At 45.4% G+C, this 14,795-nt stretch overlaps 1 protein-coding gene across 1 annotated transcript in view; it reads right to left on the bottom strand.

Moving 5' to 3' along the window:
- The window catches only part of MYDGF (myeloid derived growth factor), a 52,701-nt gene extending 38,174 nt beyond the window's left edge, over positions 1–14,527 (bottom strand). The window contains exons 1-2 of the mRNA XM_073544508.1: positions 14,317–14,527; positions 4,746–4,796 (exon numbers count right to left, since the gene is read on the bottom strand). Of these exons, the coding sequence (XP_073400609.1) occupies positions 4,746–4,796; positions 14,317–14,448 (183 nt within the window). The 5' untranslated portion in view covers positions 14,449–14,527. The remainder of the gene's footprint in view (positions 1–4,745; positions 4,797–14,316) is intronic.
- Between the last annotated feature and the right edge of the window lie 268 nt (positions 14,528–14,795).

Raw genomic sequence — 14,795 nt, 5'->3', positions numbered from 1 at the left:
AAGGCAGTGGAGAACAGTGACACACAAGAAGTAAGAAATGTCTATCTCCAGCAGAACTGCTTAGGCCTGTTTCACACTTCCGTTTTTTCAAATCCGTCAAAATCCGTTGTTTTCCGTAAAAAAACGGATCCGCCATTTTTTGCAGGATCCGTTTTTTTGTCCCATAGACTTCCATTACGGTTACTGCGGATCCGTCAAAAAAAGGATCCGTTTTTTTAAAAACGGATCCGTTGGCATCAGTTTCCGTCAAAAAAACGGAAACGGATCCGTTTGGCGGACACAAAAACGGAAGTGTGAAACAGGCCTTATCACTGTAGTTCATAGTTTGATAGAACATATATATTTGAGTAACAATATAATTTATGAAAGTTCAATTATGAAATATTAATACATTTTTTTTTTTAAAGCTGGAGTCGGAGTCGGTACATTTCTACCGACTCCGACCAAAACTAACTCCGACTCCACAGCCCTGCACTGACCTGCCCCCTAGTTTACATAATGAATATTATATATATCTTGGGGGACCCTTCTGCAGACGGACGCCAGCACCTGCGCTGCAATAGCAGCTATCGGCAATCACCCATTTTCAAACTTTTTTTTTTTTTTTCTTTTTTTTTTAGAAATATCAGGAGAACAACAAGGAAATGAATTATAAACACAGTACATATGCGATTAGGCTGCAGCGCAGGCGACACAGCCTGTCTGCAGAACGGTCCCCCCGTCCCAAAGATATATATATAATATTCATTATGTAAACTAAGGGGCAGGTCAGTGAGGGATCAGTCACCTGTCAGCAGTCTGCATTATGAATACTTAAGCAGAGCACTACATGAAGACCCCCACAGGCCGCCCCGGGGCATGAGCATATCATTAACTGAAAATAAAGATTAAACAACCACAAGATGGATTTCATCACCCATGGTATTATTGTAATCAGTATACCGGCGCCGACCTGACAGTGTCTGTAGGTTACTGAGCACAATCCTGCTCACAGGTTTCTTTTAATAGAAAACCCTTCAGCTTTGGCCAGTTTGAGAATCCTGTGTATGAGACAAAGGTGCAGGAAGACATACAGCAGGCTAAAGTGATGCTAAGTGACCACCAGAGCTTCTACCCGAGTCAGCCTTGAGAAGAGCCAGTGACATGATGGTAGGAGGCCTGCATATCAACCGGGATGTCATCAGGTCTAGTCTGGAAAATACAACCTGGAGTAGAGCAAGTGTCTACATGGAGAGAGTACTCTCCTGGATCGCAATGACCTAGTAGTTTAAATCAGTGATGTGAACTACATACAGAGCTGTAGTACGATTCTCCGCTCTGAAGATGCTACCTCCATGTTGTCTGCACTGCGGGTGCCACCGTGGTGGTTGAGGTAAGCCACATTCATGGTGTACAAGAATATGTGCTGAAGGGGTACAGTAGCACACTGTCCATCGGGTGAAAAATCTCTTTTCAGCGTGTGGGCATAATTCCTTTAATAGATTCTTCACACAGACCAGTTTTTGGGTCCGGCCCGGAGCCTTTGTCAGGTGGGTATATAAAACAGCAGTATGGGGTGTGTTAAATCCAACCCCTAAGGCCTCATTCACACATCAGTATTTGTATGCCAAAAGCAGGATTGTCTCCAACACACAGACAGGGGGTCAGTCTCTCAATTCTAGCTTTCCACTATTAGTTCCACTCCTGGTTTTGGCCTACAAACACTGATGCTAAATACCGACATGTGAATGAGGCTTAAAAACCGTACTAGCACAACAACAAAACAACCATCCCAAACACAACCACCTATATAGTATGCAACACCCCAACGTCACCCGAATAACATGGACACCCCATCTCTCAGCACACAAGAGAAACATTTAGCAAGAAACTATGTGATATCTAGTAACATGCGGCTGCACGGCACAATACGCAGGAACAACCACACAAGCCCTACACCACAGATTACACATACATCCAACATGAAAAACTCATTTATGAAGCACTGGGGTATCCAGACACTGCACATTTTTTCACCCAAAACATCTAAACCCAATTTCCAGAACGCCAATTGCCCAAACACCCAAGCACAAATTAAAAAGATTTTGTACTGCTAAAAAGAAGAGCCATTTTCCGGCTGTACAAACCGGAAACCATCTGCTGCCTGTAAGGTCTTAAAGGGAACCTGTCACCTCATTTTTGGCCTATGAGATGCGGCCACCGCCATCAGGGGCATTCTGTAATGCTGTAGATGAGCCCCGATGCAACCTGAAAGAAAAAAAAGATAGATTATACTCACCCGGGGGGGGGGGGGGGGCGGTCCTGTCCGATGGGTGTCGCAGTCTGGTCTGACGCCTACCATCTTCTAGCGATGACGTCCTCCTTCTTACTTCTGCTGCGGCTCCTGCGCAGGCGTACTTTCTCTGCCCTTAATAGGGCAGAGAAAGTACGCCTGCGCAAGAGCCACAGTGGAAGTAAGGAGGAGGACGTCATCGCTAGAGGATGGGAGGAGCCGGACCAGACTGCGATACCCATCGGACAGGACCGCCCCCGGTGAGAATAATCTAACTCGTTTTTCTTCTCTTTCAGGTTACATCGGGGGATTATCTACAGCAGGGGTCCCCAACCGCCGGTCCGCGGCCCAGCACCGGGCCGTTGCAGTGCCCTTGCCGGTCCGCGGACACAAGGGGAGCGGTGCAGCAGCTGATACTCACCCTGCATCCCGCGGCGGCTTCATCCAGCGCTGAGCGGTCACGTGCTACCGCTCATTTAAGGTCATGAATATGGACGCCACTCATCTCCCATAGGCGTGGCGTCCATATTCATGGACCTTAATGAGCGGTAGCACGTGACTGCTCCGCACAGGAAGAAGCTGAAGCGCCGTGAGATGCAGGGACGTGCAGCGACGGGAAGGAAGTTCAGCGACGTGAGGGTAAGTATGATGGGGAGGATGGGGGAGCCGAGCGGAGCCATAAATATAAGGGAGGGAGAATGGGAGCGGAGCCATATACACAGGGGAGGGAGAATGGGAGCAGAGCCATATATACAAGGGAGGGAGAATGGGAGCAGAGCCATATATACAGGGGAGGGAGAATGGGAGCGGAGCCATATATACAGGGGAGGGAGAGTGGGAGCGGAGCCATATATACTAGGGAGGGAGAATGGGAGCAGAGCCATATATACAGGGGAGGGAGAGTGGGAGCGGAGCCATATACACAGGGGAGGGAGAATGGGAGCAGAGCCATATATACAGGGGAGGGAGAATGGGAGCGGAGCCATATACACAGGGGAGGGAGAATGGGAGCAGAGCCATATACACAGGGGAGGGAGAATGGGAGCAGAGCCATATACACAGGGGAGGGAGAATGGGAGCAGAGCCATATACACAGGGGAGGGAGAATGGGAGCAGAGCCATATACACAGGGGAGGGAGAATGGGAGCAGAGCCATATACACAGGGGAGGGAGAATGGGAGCGGAGCCATATACACAGGGGAGGGAGAATGGGAGCAGAGCCATATATACAAGGGAGGGAGAATGGGAGCGGAGCCATATACACAGGGGAGGGAGAGTGGGAGCGGAGCCATATACACAGGGGAGGGAGAGTGGGAGTGGAGCCATATATACTAGGGAGGGAGAATGGGAGCGGAGCCATATATACAGGGGAGGGAGTGGGAGTGGAGCCATATATACTAGGGAGGGAGACTGGGAGCAGAGCCATATATACAAGGGAGGGAGAGTGGGAGCGGAGCCATATACACAGGGGAGGGAGAATGGGAGCGGAGCCATATATATAAGGGAGGGAGAGTGGGAGCGGAGCCATATATACAAGGGAGGGAGAGTGGGAGCGGAGCCATATATACAGGGGAGGGAGAGTGGGAGCAGAGCCATGCATACAGGATGGGAGCGGAGCCATGTATACAGGATGGGAGAGTGGGAGCAGAGCCATGTATACAGGATGGGACAGGGGAGCCATGCATACAACAGGGGGAGCCACACAGAGCTGGACGGGGGGGACCACACATACATTTTCTGATGATTAGAAAATAATCAGCATGTACAGTACTCCAGTACAATTGCTCTTAAGTGCTCAATGCTCCATTTCCTTGTAGGTTCCAATCATCATTAGCAGTGACGGTCATCAGTAGAAGTAGCCCAGTGCTCCCACTGAAACAGAGAAACAAGCCAGGTGCTCCCACTCATTCAAAACCTATGGTGAGTTGAGTCACATTAAAAATGTTATAATTAAATGATAAATATGCACTGCTAAACTACAACCGCGTCCATAGCCCCACCCCCTTATGACCAAAGCCCCGCCCCTGTCACACCTCCATCCCCGCCCTGCCGGGCCATGGAAGAATGGTCTTGGTTCAAGCCGGTCCCTGGTGCAAAAAAAGGTTGGGGACCACTGATCTACAGCATTACAGGATGATATAGATAAGCCCCTGATGGCGGTGGCCGCATCTCAGAGCAAAAATGGGGTGACAGATTCCCTTTAATAAAATTTAAGAAACAATGGATGGGAAGTGACGTCTAACGGACAAAAGAGGAATTACAATGACAAATTGTATCAAAAAGTATCAAACCAAACTCTTTCTGGAGGAAACAACTAACCACAAGGACTTTTGACCGGATGACATTTTTTATTTTATTGTACGGTAAATTGCAAAGTTGATTACTTTTACCAGCACTTTGGAATTTTACCCTTGAGACAATCGCTTGAAGGATTTTAGTTAGTCAACACAGTCCCATTTCTGGATCCTCTTACCTCATTTGTACCACCCTGGGCTGCGTAATGAAAACTGCAGGAGAAGTCACCCTATGGAGGAACAAAAAATAAAAATAAAAAACAAAAGGAAATATTTAGTGATTTAATGAACTGTAAAAAATAACAAAAAAAAACCCTGTTCTTTAGGACAAACCTTTAGTTAAAACACAACACGTCTATGGTATGGATCGGCTTTGTCTCAGGACCCCAATGGCCGATGGGTAAAATACAGCCACAGTCCAGTGTACTAGGGACAGTGGTTTGCTGCTGTCCATACTCACCTTACAGCCCAGGCCAGAGCCTCAGTGCACTAAAAAAGCAAGTACTGGAACTTGAACACCAAAAAAGTATCAAAATCAAAGCAACTTTACTTACAACATGACACACAAAGACAAAAAAAAGCGTCAAAACCGCATGTAAAAAACATTTTTGAAGATTTTGGAACAAAAAAAAAAAAATCAAATATCACAAGAGATTAGTGACTTAAAAAAACAAACAACCCAACAAAAACACAAATGATGAATAGGGCCCCATGTGCTCAGCTCAGATGGTTTTAGTCATTATTTTGACCCTTTTTTCTGTTCTAAAGATTGACATAACAGAAACCTGATGTACCCCATAATAATCAATAGAGCCCCTCTGTTTGGGTTTGCATCAGTTATGCAATGGATCAGTTTTAGGCTTGAATTGCATTTGTAAGTTCCTAAGACCAAATGGACAAAAAAGAAAAACTGCAATTGTGAACCGAGCCAACCTGAGCACCACTGAAGGCCAACCTGAGCACCACTGAAGGCCAACCTGAGCACCACTGAAGGCCAACCTGAGCACCACTGAAGGCCAACCTGAGCACCAGAGACTCAGGTTTTGCTTTTTTTGCATTGAAGGGGAATGAGTACAATAATTGGAAAATGACGCACTTTTTAACCCCCTTCCCGATGCAATTTTCAAGTTTTTTGCCCTTTCCTTTTTCTTCCCCTTCTTACAAAACTCAGAACTTTATTTTTCCATCAATACAGCTGTATAATATTTTTCTCTGCAGGACGTAGTATTGAACGGCCCCATTCAGAATACAGGGAAACGGCAAACAAAAAAATCCAAAAGCAGTGAAAATGCAATTCCGCAATTGGTTGGTTTTTACGGTATTCATTCTATGGTAAATAAATGACTTGTCAACATGAGTCTACTGATCAGTTGGATTAGAGCAATAAGAGCCTTGAAAATGTTTTATATTTTTTTATTTTAACCCCTTAACGACCAGTGGTATTTCAGTTTTTGAATTTCCGTTTACTTTCCTTCATCTCAGAGCCATAACTTTATTTTTTGATCAATATGGCCATGGGACAAGTTGTACTTTTGAACGACACCATTGGTTTTAACCCCTTACTGCCAGCTGACAGAATAGTACGTCAGCTGGCAGTATCCCCCCCTTTGAGGTGGGCTCCGGCGGTGAGCCCACCTTTTAACACCTGACATGTGCCCGCAATAGGCTCGAGCGGAATCGCGATCTACCCACGTCTATTAAGTAGCTAAATGCCGCTGTCAAACTGATAGCGGGCATTTAAATGCATTTCCGGACGCCGGTCTGGAAATACGCGCAGCGACGACCCCCGTCACGTGATCGGGGGTCATCAGTGCATTGTCATAACAACCAGAGGCCTTCTCAAGACATCTATGGTTGTTGATGGCAGATTGCTATGAGCGCCACCCTGTGGTCGGCGTGCATAGCAAGCCTGTAATTCTGCTGCATAGAGGTGATCTGAGCGTCGCCTATATGTAGCAGAGGCGATCGCGCTATGGCAGCTTCTAGCCTCGAAGCATGCCAAAAGTAAAAAAAAGTGTTTAAAAATATAAAATAAATAAAACAAAGTTTAAGATCACTCCCCTTTCGTACCAATCAAAATAAAACAAAAAAAAAAAAAAAATCAAACCTACACATATTTGGTATCGCCAGATCTATCAAAAAAAAAAAAAAAAAAAAAAAAAAAAAAAGATTAACCCCTTACCTACAATTGACGTAATATTCCGTCCATGTGACCATGGACCTAATTACCATGGACGGAATATTACGTCATCGTAATTATCATAGCTGACACCCGGCACAATGTGTCAGGGGCGGTCACGGACCGCCCCCGACACGTTAACCCCTTGCACACCGCGATCAAACGCGATCGCGGTGTACCGGGGGTTAAAGGGAAGCATCGGCAGGGAGGGGGCTCCCTCCGTGCTTCCCTGAGCCCCCCACAGCAGCGCAATGTGCAGCGCTGCTGCGGGGGGCTCCTTTCCTCCAGGCCCCCGAATCCAAGATGGCGACAAGGGCCTTCGGGGGCCTGAGGAAGCTGGCTTCCTCAGTGCCTGCAAAGCGCAGGCATGAGGAAGCCTTCAGCAGTGCCTGTGTCAGATCGCTGATCTGTCACAGTGATCTGTGATGTGACAGATCAGCGATCTGTCACAGGACAGTGATGTCCCACCTGGGACAAGGTAAAGTAAAAAAAAAAAAAAAATCGCTAAATAAATTAGAAAAAAAAAAAAAAAATTCCCCAATAAATCTATTTTTTCAAAATAAGAAAAAACAAAAACAATAAAAGTACACATATTTGGTATCGCCGCGTCCGTAATGACCTGCCCTATAAAACTGTCCCATTAGTTAACCCCTTTAGCGAACCCCTTAAAAAATAAAAATAAAAAACGAAGCAAAAAATAATGATTTATTATCATACCACTGAACAAAAAGTGCAATAACGCGCGATCAAAAAGACGCATATAAATATGCATGCTACCGCTGAAAACGTCATCTTGTCCCGCAAAAAACGAGCCGCCATACAGCATCATCCGCAAAAAAATTAAAAAGTTATAGCTCGCAGAATAAAGCGATACAAAAATAATTATTTTTTATATAAAATTGTTTTCATTGCAAAAAACCGACAAAACATAAAAAAACGACCTAAATGAGGTATCGCTGTAACCGCACTGGCCCGAAGAATAAAAACACGTTATCAATTTTACCGCACGCGGAACGGTGTAAACGCACCCCCCCAAAAGCAATTCATGAAACGCTGGTTTTTGTTCATTCTGCGCCCCAAAAATCGGAATAAAAAGCGATCAAAAAATGTCACGTGCCCGAAAATGGTACCAATAAAAACGTCAACTCGTCCCGCAAAAAATAAGACCTCAAATGACTCGGTGGGTCAAAATACGGAAAAATTATAGCTCACAATATGTGGTGATGCAAAAACTATTTTTACAATAAAAAGCGTCTTTTAGCGTGCGACAGCCGCCAAACATAAAAACCGCCATAAATCGTAAATCAAACCCCCCCGTTATCACCCCCTTAGTTAGGGAAAAATAATAAAATTAAAAAAAATGTATTTATTTCCATTTTCCCGCTAGGGTTAGGGTTAGGGCTAGGGTTAGGGCTAAGATTAGGGTTAGGGCTAAGATTAGGGTTAGGGCTAAGATTAGGGTTAGGGTTGGAGTTATAATTGGGGGTTTCCACTGTTTGGGCACATCAGGTGCTCTCCAAAGGCAACATGGCGTCTGATCTCAATTCCAGCCAATTCTGCGTTGAAAAAGTCAAATGGTGCTCCTTCCCTTCCAAGCTCTGCCATGTGCCCAAACAGTGTTTTACCCCCACATGTAGGGTATCAGCCTACTCAGGACAAATTACAAAACAACTTTTGGGGTCCAATTTCTCCTGTTACCCTTAGGAAAATAAAAAATTGGGGGCAAAAATATAATTTTGCGGAAAAAAATGTTTTTTTTATTTTCACGCCCAGGCGTTATAAACTTCTGTGAAGCACTTGGGGGTTCAAAGTGCTCTCCACACATCTAGATAAGCTCCGTGGGGGGTCTAGTTTCCAAAATGGGGTCACTTGTGGGGAGTTTCAATAGTTTAGGTACATCAGGGGCCCTCCAAACGCACATGACACCCGCATACCAATCCATCAAAGTCTGCATTCCAAAATGTCACTACTTCCCTTCCGAGCCCCGACGTGTGCCCATACAGTAGTTTTCTCCCACATATGAGGTATCAGCGTACTCAGGACAAATTGGACAACAACTTTTGGGGTCCAATTTCTCCTGTTACCCTTGGGAAAATAAAAAAAAAATGGGGACTAAAAGATGATGTTTGCTGAAAAAATACGATATTTTTATTTTCACGCCCGGTCGTTATAAACTTCTGTGAAGCACTGGGGGGTTCAAAGTGCTCACCACACATCTAGATAAGTTCATTAGGGGGTCTAGTTTCCAAAATGGGGTCACTTGTGGGGGATTTCCACTGTTTAGGTACATCAGGGGCTCTCCAAACGCACATGACACCCGCAGACCAATCCATCAAAGTCTGCATTCCAAAATGTCACTACTTCCCTTCCGAGCCCCGACGTGTGCCCGTACAGTAGTTTTCTCCCACATATGAGGTATCAGCGTACTCAGGACAAATTGGACAACAACTTTTGGGGTCCAATTTCTCCTGTTACCCTTGGGAAAATAAAAAAATGGGGACTAAAAGATGATGTTTGTGGAAAAAATACGATTTTTTTATTTTCACGCCCGGACGTTATAAACTTCAGTGAAGCACTGGGGGGGTTCAAAGTGCTCACCACACATCTAGATAAGTTCCTTGGGGGGGTCTAGTTTCCAAAATGGTGTCATTTGTGGGGGGTTTCCACTGTTTTGGTACATCAGGGGCTTTCCAATCGCGACATGGTGTCCGATCTCAATTCTAGCCAAAAACGTCAAATGGCGCTGCTTCCCTTCCGAGCTCTGCTATGCGCCCAAATAGTCATTTACACCCACATATGGGGTATCAGCGTACTCAGGACAAATTGCACAATAACTTTTAGGGTCCCGTTACCCTTGGAAAAATAAAAATTGGGGGTGAAAAGATCATTTTTGTGGAAAAAATATGATTTTTTAATTGTACCGCTGTACGTTATAAACTTCTGTGAAGCCCTTGTGGGTTCAAAGTTCTCACCACATATCTAGATAAGTTCCTTGGGGGGTCTAGTTTCCAAAATGGGGTCACTTGGGGGGTTTCCACTGTTTAGGTACATCAGGGGCTCTCCAAACGCGACATGGCGTCCGATCTGAATTCCAGCCAATTTTGCATTGAAAAAGTCAAACAGCGCTCCTTCCCTACTGAGGTCTGCCATGCGCCGAAACAGTGGTTCCCCCCCACATATCAGGTATCAGCGTACTCAGGACAAATTGCACAATAACTTTTGCAGTCCAATTTCTCCTGTTACCCTTGGTAAAATAAAGAAAATTGAACCTGAAGTTTTTTTTTTGTGAAAAAAAGTTAAATGTTCATTTTTTTTTTTAATATTCAAAAAATTCCTGTGACGCACCTAAAGGGTTAATAAACTTCTTGAATGTGGTTTTAAGCACCTTAAGGGGTGCAGTTTTTAGAATGGTGTCACTTTTGGGTATTTTCTATCATATAGACCCCTCAAAGTGGCTTCAAATGTGAAGTGGTCCCTAAAAATAAAATGGTGTTGCAAAAATGAGAAATCGCTGGTCAATTTTTAACCCTTATAACTTCCTAACAAAAAAAAATTTTGGATCCAAAATTGTGCTGATGTAAAGTAAACATGTGGGAAATGTTATGTATTAAGTTTTTTGTGTGCCGTATCGCTGTGATTTAAGGGCATAAAAATTCAAAGTTGGAAAATTGCGAAATTTTCAAAATTTTCGCCAAATTTCCATTTTTTTCACAAATAAACGCAAGTTATTTGAATGCAATTTTACCACTACCATGAAGTACAATATGTCACGAGAAAACAATGTCAGAATCACCAGGATCCATGAAAGCGTTCCAGAGTTATGACCTCATAAAGGTACAGTGGTCAGAATTGTAAAAATTGGCCCGGGAGTTAACGTGCAAACCACTCTTGGTAGTGAAGGGGTTAACCTGATCGCTAAACGACATAGAGAGAAAAAAAATATCAAAACACCAGAATTACTTTTTTTGGTTGCTGCAAAATTGCATTAAAATACAATAACAGGTGATCAAAAGATCGTATTTGCACAAAAGTGTAATCATTAAAAACGTCACCTCGGCTCGCAAAAAATAAGCCCTCATCCGACCAAAGATCATGAAAAATGGAGACGCTACGGGTCTCGGAAAATTGCACAATTTTTTTTAAGCAAACTTTGGAATTTTTTTTTCCCACCACTTAGATAAAAGAACATAGACATGTTTGGAATCTATGAACTCATAATGACCTGGAGAATCATAATAGTAGGTCAGTTTTAGCATTTAGTGAACCTAGCAAAAAAATCCAAATAAAAAACAAGTGTGGGATTGCACTTTTTTTGCAATTTCACCACACTTGAAATTTTTTTCCTGTTTTTGAGTACACGACATGGTAAAACCAATGGTGGTGTTCAAAAGGACAACTCGTCCCGCAAAAAAGTAAACCCTCACACGGCCATATTGACGGAAAAATAAAAAAAAAGTTATGGCTCTGGGAAGAAGGGAAGCGAAAAACGAAAAAAAAAAAACAAAACAAAAACAAAAACCTCTCCAGTCATGAAGAGGTTAATATATTATGAGCGGGGAAAAAAAATCCTAAAAAAAAGTGCAATTCCAAAGTTGTTTTTTTTAATATGTTCACTAAATGCTAAAACTGACCTACCATTATGATTCTCCAGGTCATTACGAGTTCATAGACATCAAACATGTCTAGGTTCTCTTATCTAAGTGGTGAAAAAAAATTCAAAATCAAGGTGACACAAAGGGAGGTCAGCCAACTAACAAATACAGAAAGGTGCAAAGATCAAGCATAAGACCAAGCTGGACAAGTACAAAGGCCGGACCCCAACTGAAGCCCTAGAGACTGCTAAACTATTTGTGAGTCCCGTTATGGCACATGAAGCTGCAGCAGCCCAGTTACTTGCACCATACACTGAAAGAGCACTGGATGGACGTCAGCGACAGGCTGGTCTTTGTAGAAGTACCATCATGGCATACACAGGGGCCCGTCAGTACCCATCTTTCATGGTAACCTATTGGGGCATCCTACTGGGGCCGATTAGTGTGTGACCGCCCAGTTTGTACACTTGAAATTGCCGCCGTCACAGATTAAAGGGGCTATCGGCAAAGGGTGGGACTGAGCTAGAGGCAGATCATGGCTGCCTGACAGTCATCACCAGCCAGCAAAGAAGCTCCGTTCACAAAGATGCATCCGATACGTGGACCCGACAATTGGAATACTATTAAATCATATCAGGAAGGGGTTACGCTAGTTTCACACTAGCGTTTGGAGGCTCCGCCCCCTACCACGCCTCCTCCGGTCAGCTCCGCCTATGGGCGCACGTAGCTGCATGCAACCTGCGTACCCAATCTTTAGCATTGGATACACAGGCCGTATGCTTTTGCCAGCGCGTTCTTTTGACGGTGCGCCGGCTGCACCAAAATGCAACACGATGAGTTTGGTGCAGGTCGGCGCACCGTCAAAAGGACGCATGCGGCGGCAAAAGCATACCTGCGCACGGCCTGTGTCCCCAATGCTAAAGATAGGGTACGCAGGTCGCATGCGCCAATAGGCGGAGATAGCCGGAGGCTCGGCAGGGGCGGAGCTTCACGGTGAGCGTACGCTGCGCCTCAAAACCCTAGTGTGAAACTAGCTTCAACACAGATCGACCAATCACAACAGTGGATGTCACAGCAGACAATGCCGCTATTCCTATAGATCCTCCAGTACAACAGAAAGTCCCAGCGCCCTGGAGAAAAACGGCAAGACTTCTCAGGTTACATATATTGTGATATGGAAAATAAAAACCCTACATAGAATAAAGCCCTGATCTAAATATTATGATCTCTTCTAATGACACATACCCCAGACATCGTCCAAGAAAGCGGAGAAATAAGGGAGGTTTCCCGACATGAGAGTGCGTCCGATACGGCAGTACAATGAGAGGTGCAGGTATAAGGCACGGATCCCAGAGTTACGCCACGGTCACACTATCAGTATTGGTCAGTTTTTACATTAGTATCTGTAAGAAAAACCAGGAGTGGTGATAGATACAGAAGTGGTGACGGGTTTATTATACTTTCCTCTGATTGCTCCACTCTTGGTTTTGGTCTACAGATACTGAGGTAAAAAGCTGATCAAATACTGACCGTGTGAATGTGGCGTTAAAGGTGCAATCTTAAAGGGGTTGTTCACTTCCAGGACAATGGGCCCCAAACTGTGCAAAAGGCATAAAATAAACTCAGCAGGACCTCCCCGTTTCTGCGCCCATCACTGCCGCACCGGACAGGGGTTCCGGCCACAACGGTGATGTCACGTCAATGATCGCCACACAGTGTGCCCGTCACCCTCAGCGCACAAGGGACCGTCTGGAGAGGTGACACCCTGATGACAAAGTCACCGCTGCAGCCAACCAGCGGAATCAGTGTAGGGAGCCAGCGCTGGACCTGGGGAGGGGTGGGGACCTGACGAATTGTAAGCATTTTACACAGTTAGGGGGGGGGTCACTTTCCTGAAACCCCTTAAGGCTGTGTGCCCACGATGCGTTTTGTTAAGCGTTTCCGCACCATTTGTGCTGGATCAGACGCTGCAGAAACGCTTAAAAGATGCAAATTAATTTGCATGCGTTTTTGGCTTTTTGTGCCAATGCATGCGTTTTTAGCCGCTCAGGAATCGCTTAGAGGCTAAAAACGCAGCATGCTCATTAATTCCCGCATTGCTCAGCGTTTTTAGCCATCCCCAATGTTCCCAGAAATCGTGTGTCAAAAAATGCGCGGAAAAAGACACGTGTTTTCTGGGAAACGGGATCCATTTCCTGAGCGTTTAAAAACGCTAGCGTGGGCACATAGCCTAAATATTTGCTATGCTCTAAGGGTGTGTGCACATGTTGCGGATTCTGCTGCGGGTCCACAGCAGTTTTTGCTGCGGTGTACAGTACCATGATTCCCTATGGGAATAAAAAAACGCAGTGCAGACTTTTCCACGCGGTTTTGAAACCACAGAAAGAAATGACATGTCAATTCTTTCTGCGGATTCTCCTGCGGTTTGCCATCTCCTCCATTGTGGAGATGAAAAACCGCAGGGCAAAACCGCAGAGCAATCCGCAGGTAAAACCGCAGGTCTTTTGACCTGCAGATTTTCCTGCGGATTTTACAAAATCCGCAGCGTGTGCACATACCTTAAGGCTATGGTCACACGTTGCGTTTTTCTCTGCAGTAAAAACTTGCTTTGCTGCTGTGTTTTCCATGTACAGCTGTCTCTTATGCATGCTGATCAAGGTTAAATTAAAAAAAAAAATTAGAAAATCAGGTGTCGGTACAGAAAAAGAAGCAGCAAAACCCGATGCCTGCGGCTTTTTTCACCACTGATAATCGCCAATGGGTGAAAACCACTGGTGACATGTGCTCCTTTCTGGAAAACCCAAAGTACTGATGGCAGAATCCAAGCTCTGTGCATGAGAGGAATGAAATCCCATTAACATAGCCGGTGCTGTAAACCGCACGTGTGAACACGCCCTGAACTATCCCTGCCTGGAATTGTGCCCCAATGAGAAGCCATGATAACAGCAGAAGAGGCTGCTGACGCCAAACATGTCTGACCAGCTGCCTTGTGTATGTGTGGTCCAGGCCGCCCGGCTTCACGTCGAACTCCTCCGTGTTCCCACCGGCTTCAGCCCGAATGTGAAAACTGAGGCACAGCAGGAGCACCGCACCGAGCACCGCCGCCGCCATGGCCGCCCGGCTTCTGCTCTACTAGTGTAGGTGACGTGGGGCTAGAGCAGGGTGCAACGTCAGCAGGGGGCGGAGGATGACAGTCACGTGACCGAAACGCAGGCAGCGCCTCAGGGACTGACAGGTTATCCCAAGTCTGATGGCTACGGCTCGGGGGCGTGGTCTCATGTCAGTAGACCGGCCGGGCGAATGGGCTGAAGGCCGAACCAGATCACGTGAGGGAGATTGTACATGAACAAGTTTAATGAGGAGATTGCAAAACAGTGAGGTGCAGTGTGAGGAGCCAAACGCTAGAGGGAGATGTGTGGTATGACGATAATGACGGCAGATAAGGAGGTGCAGTGTGA

The sequence above is a fragment of the Dendrobates tinctorius genome, unplaced genomic scaffold, assembly GCF_039654945.1.
Source record: "Dendrobates tinctorius isolate UK_male_01 unplaced genomic scaffold, ASM3965494v1 ptg000011l, whole genome shotgun sequence".
Taxonomy (NCBI): Eukaryota; Metazoa; Chordata; class Amphibia; order Anura; family Dendrobatidae; genus Dendrobates; species Dendrobates tinctorius.
This window is presented reverse-complemented; position numbering and strand designations above follow the sequence as displayed.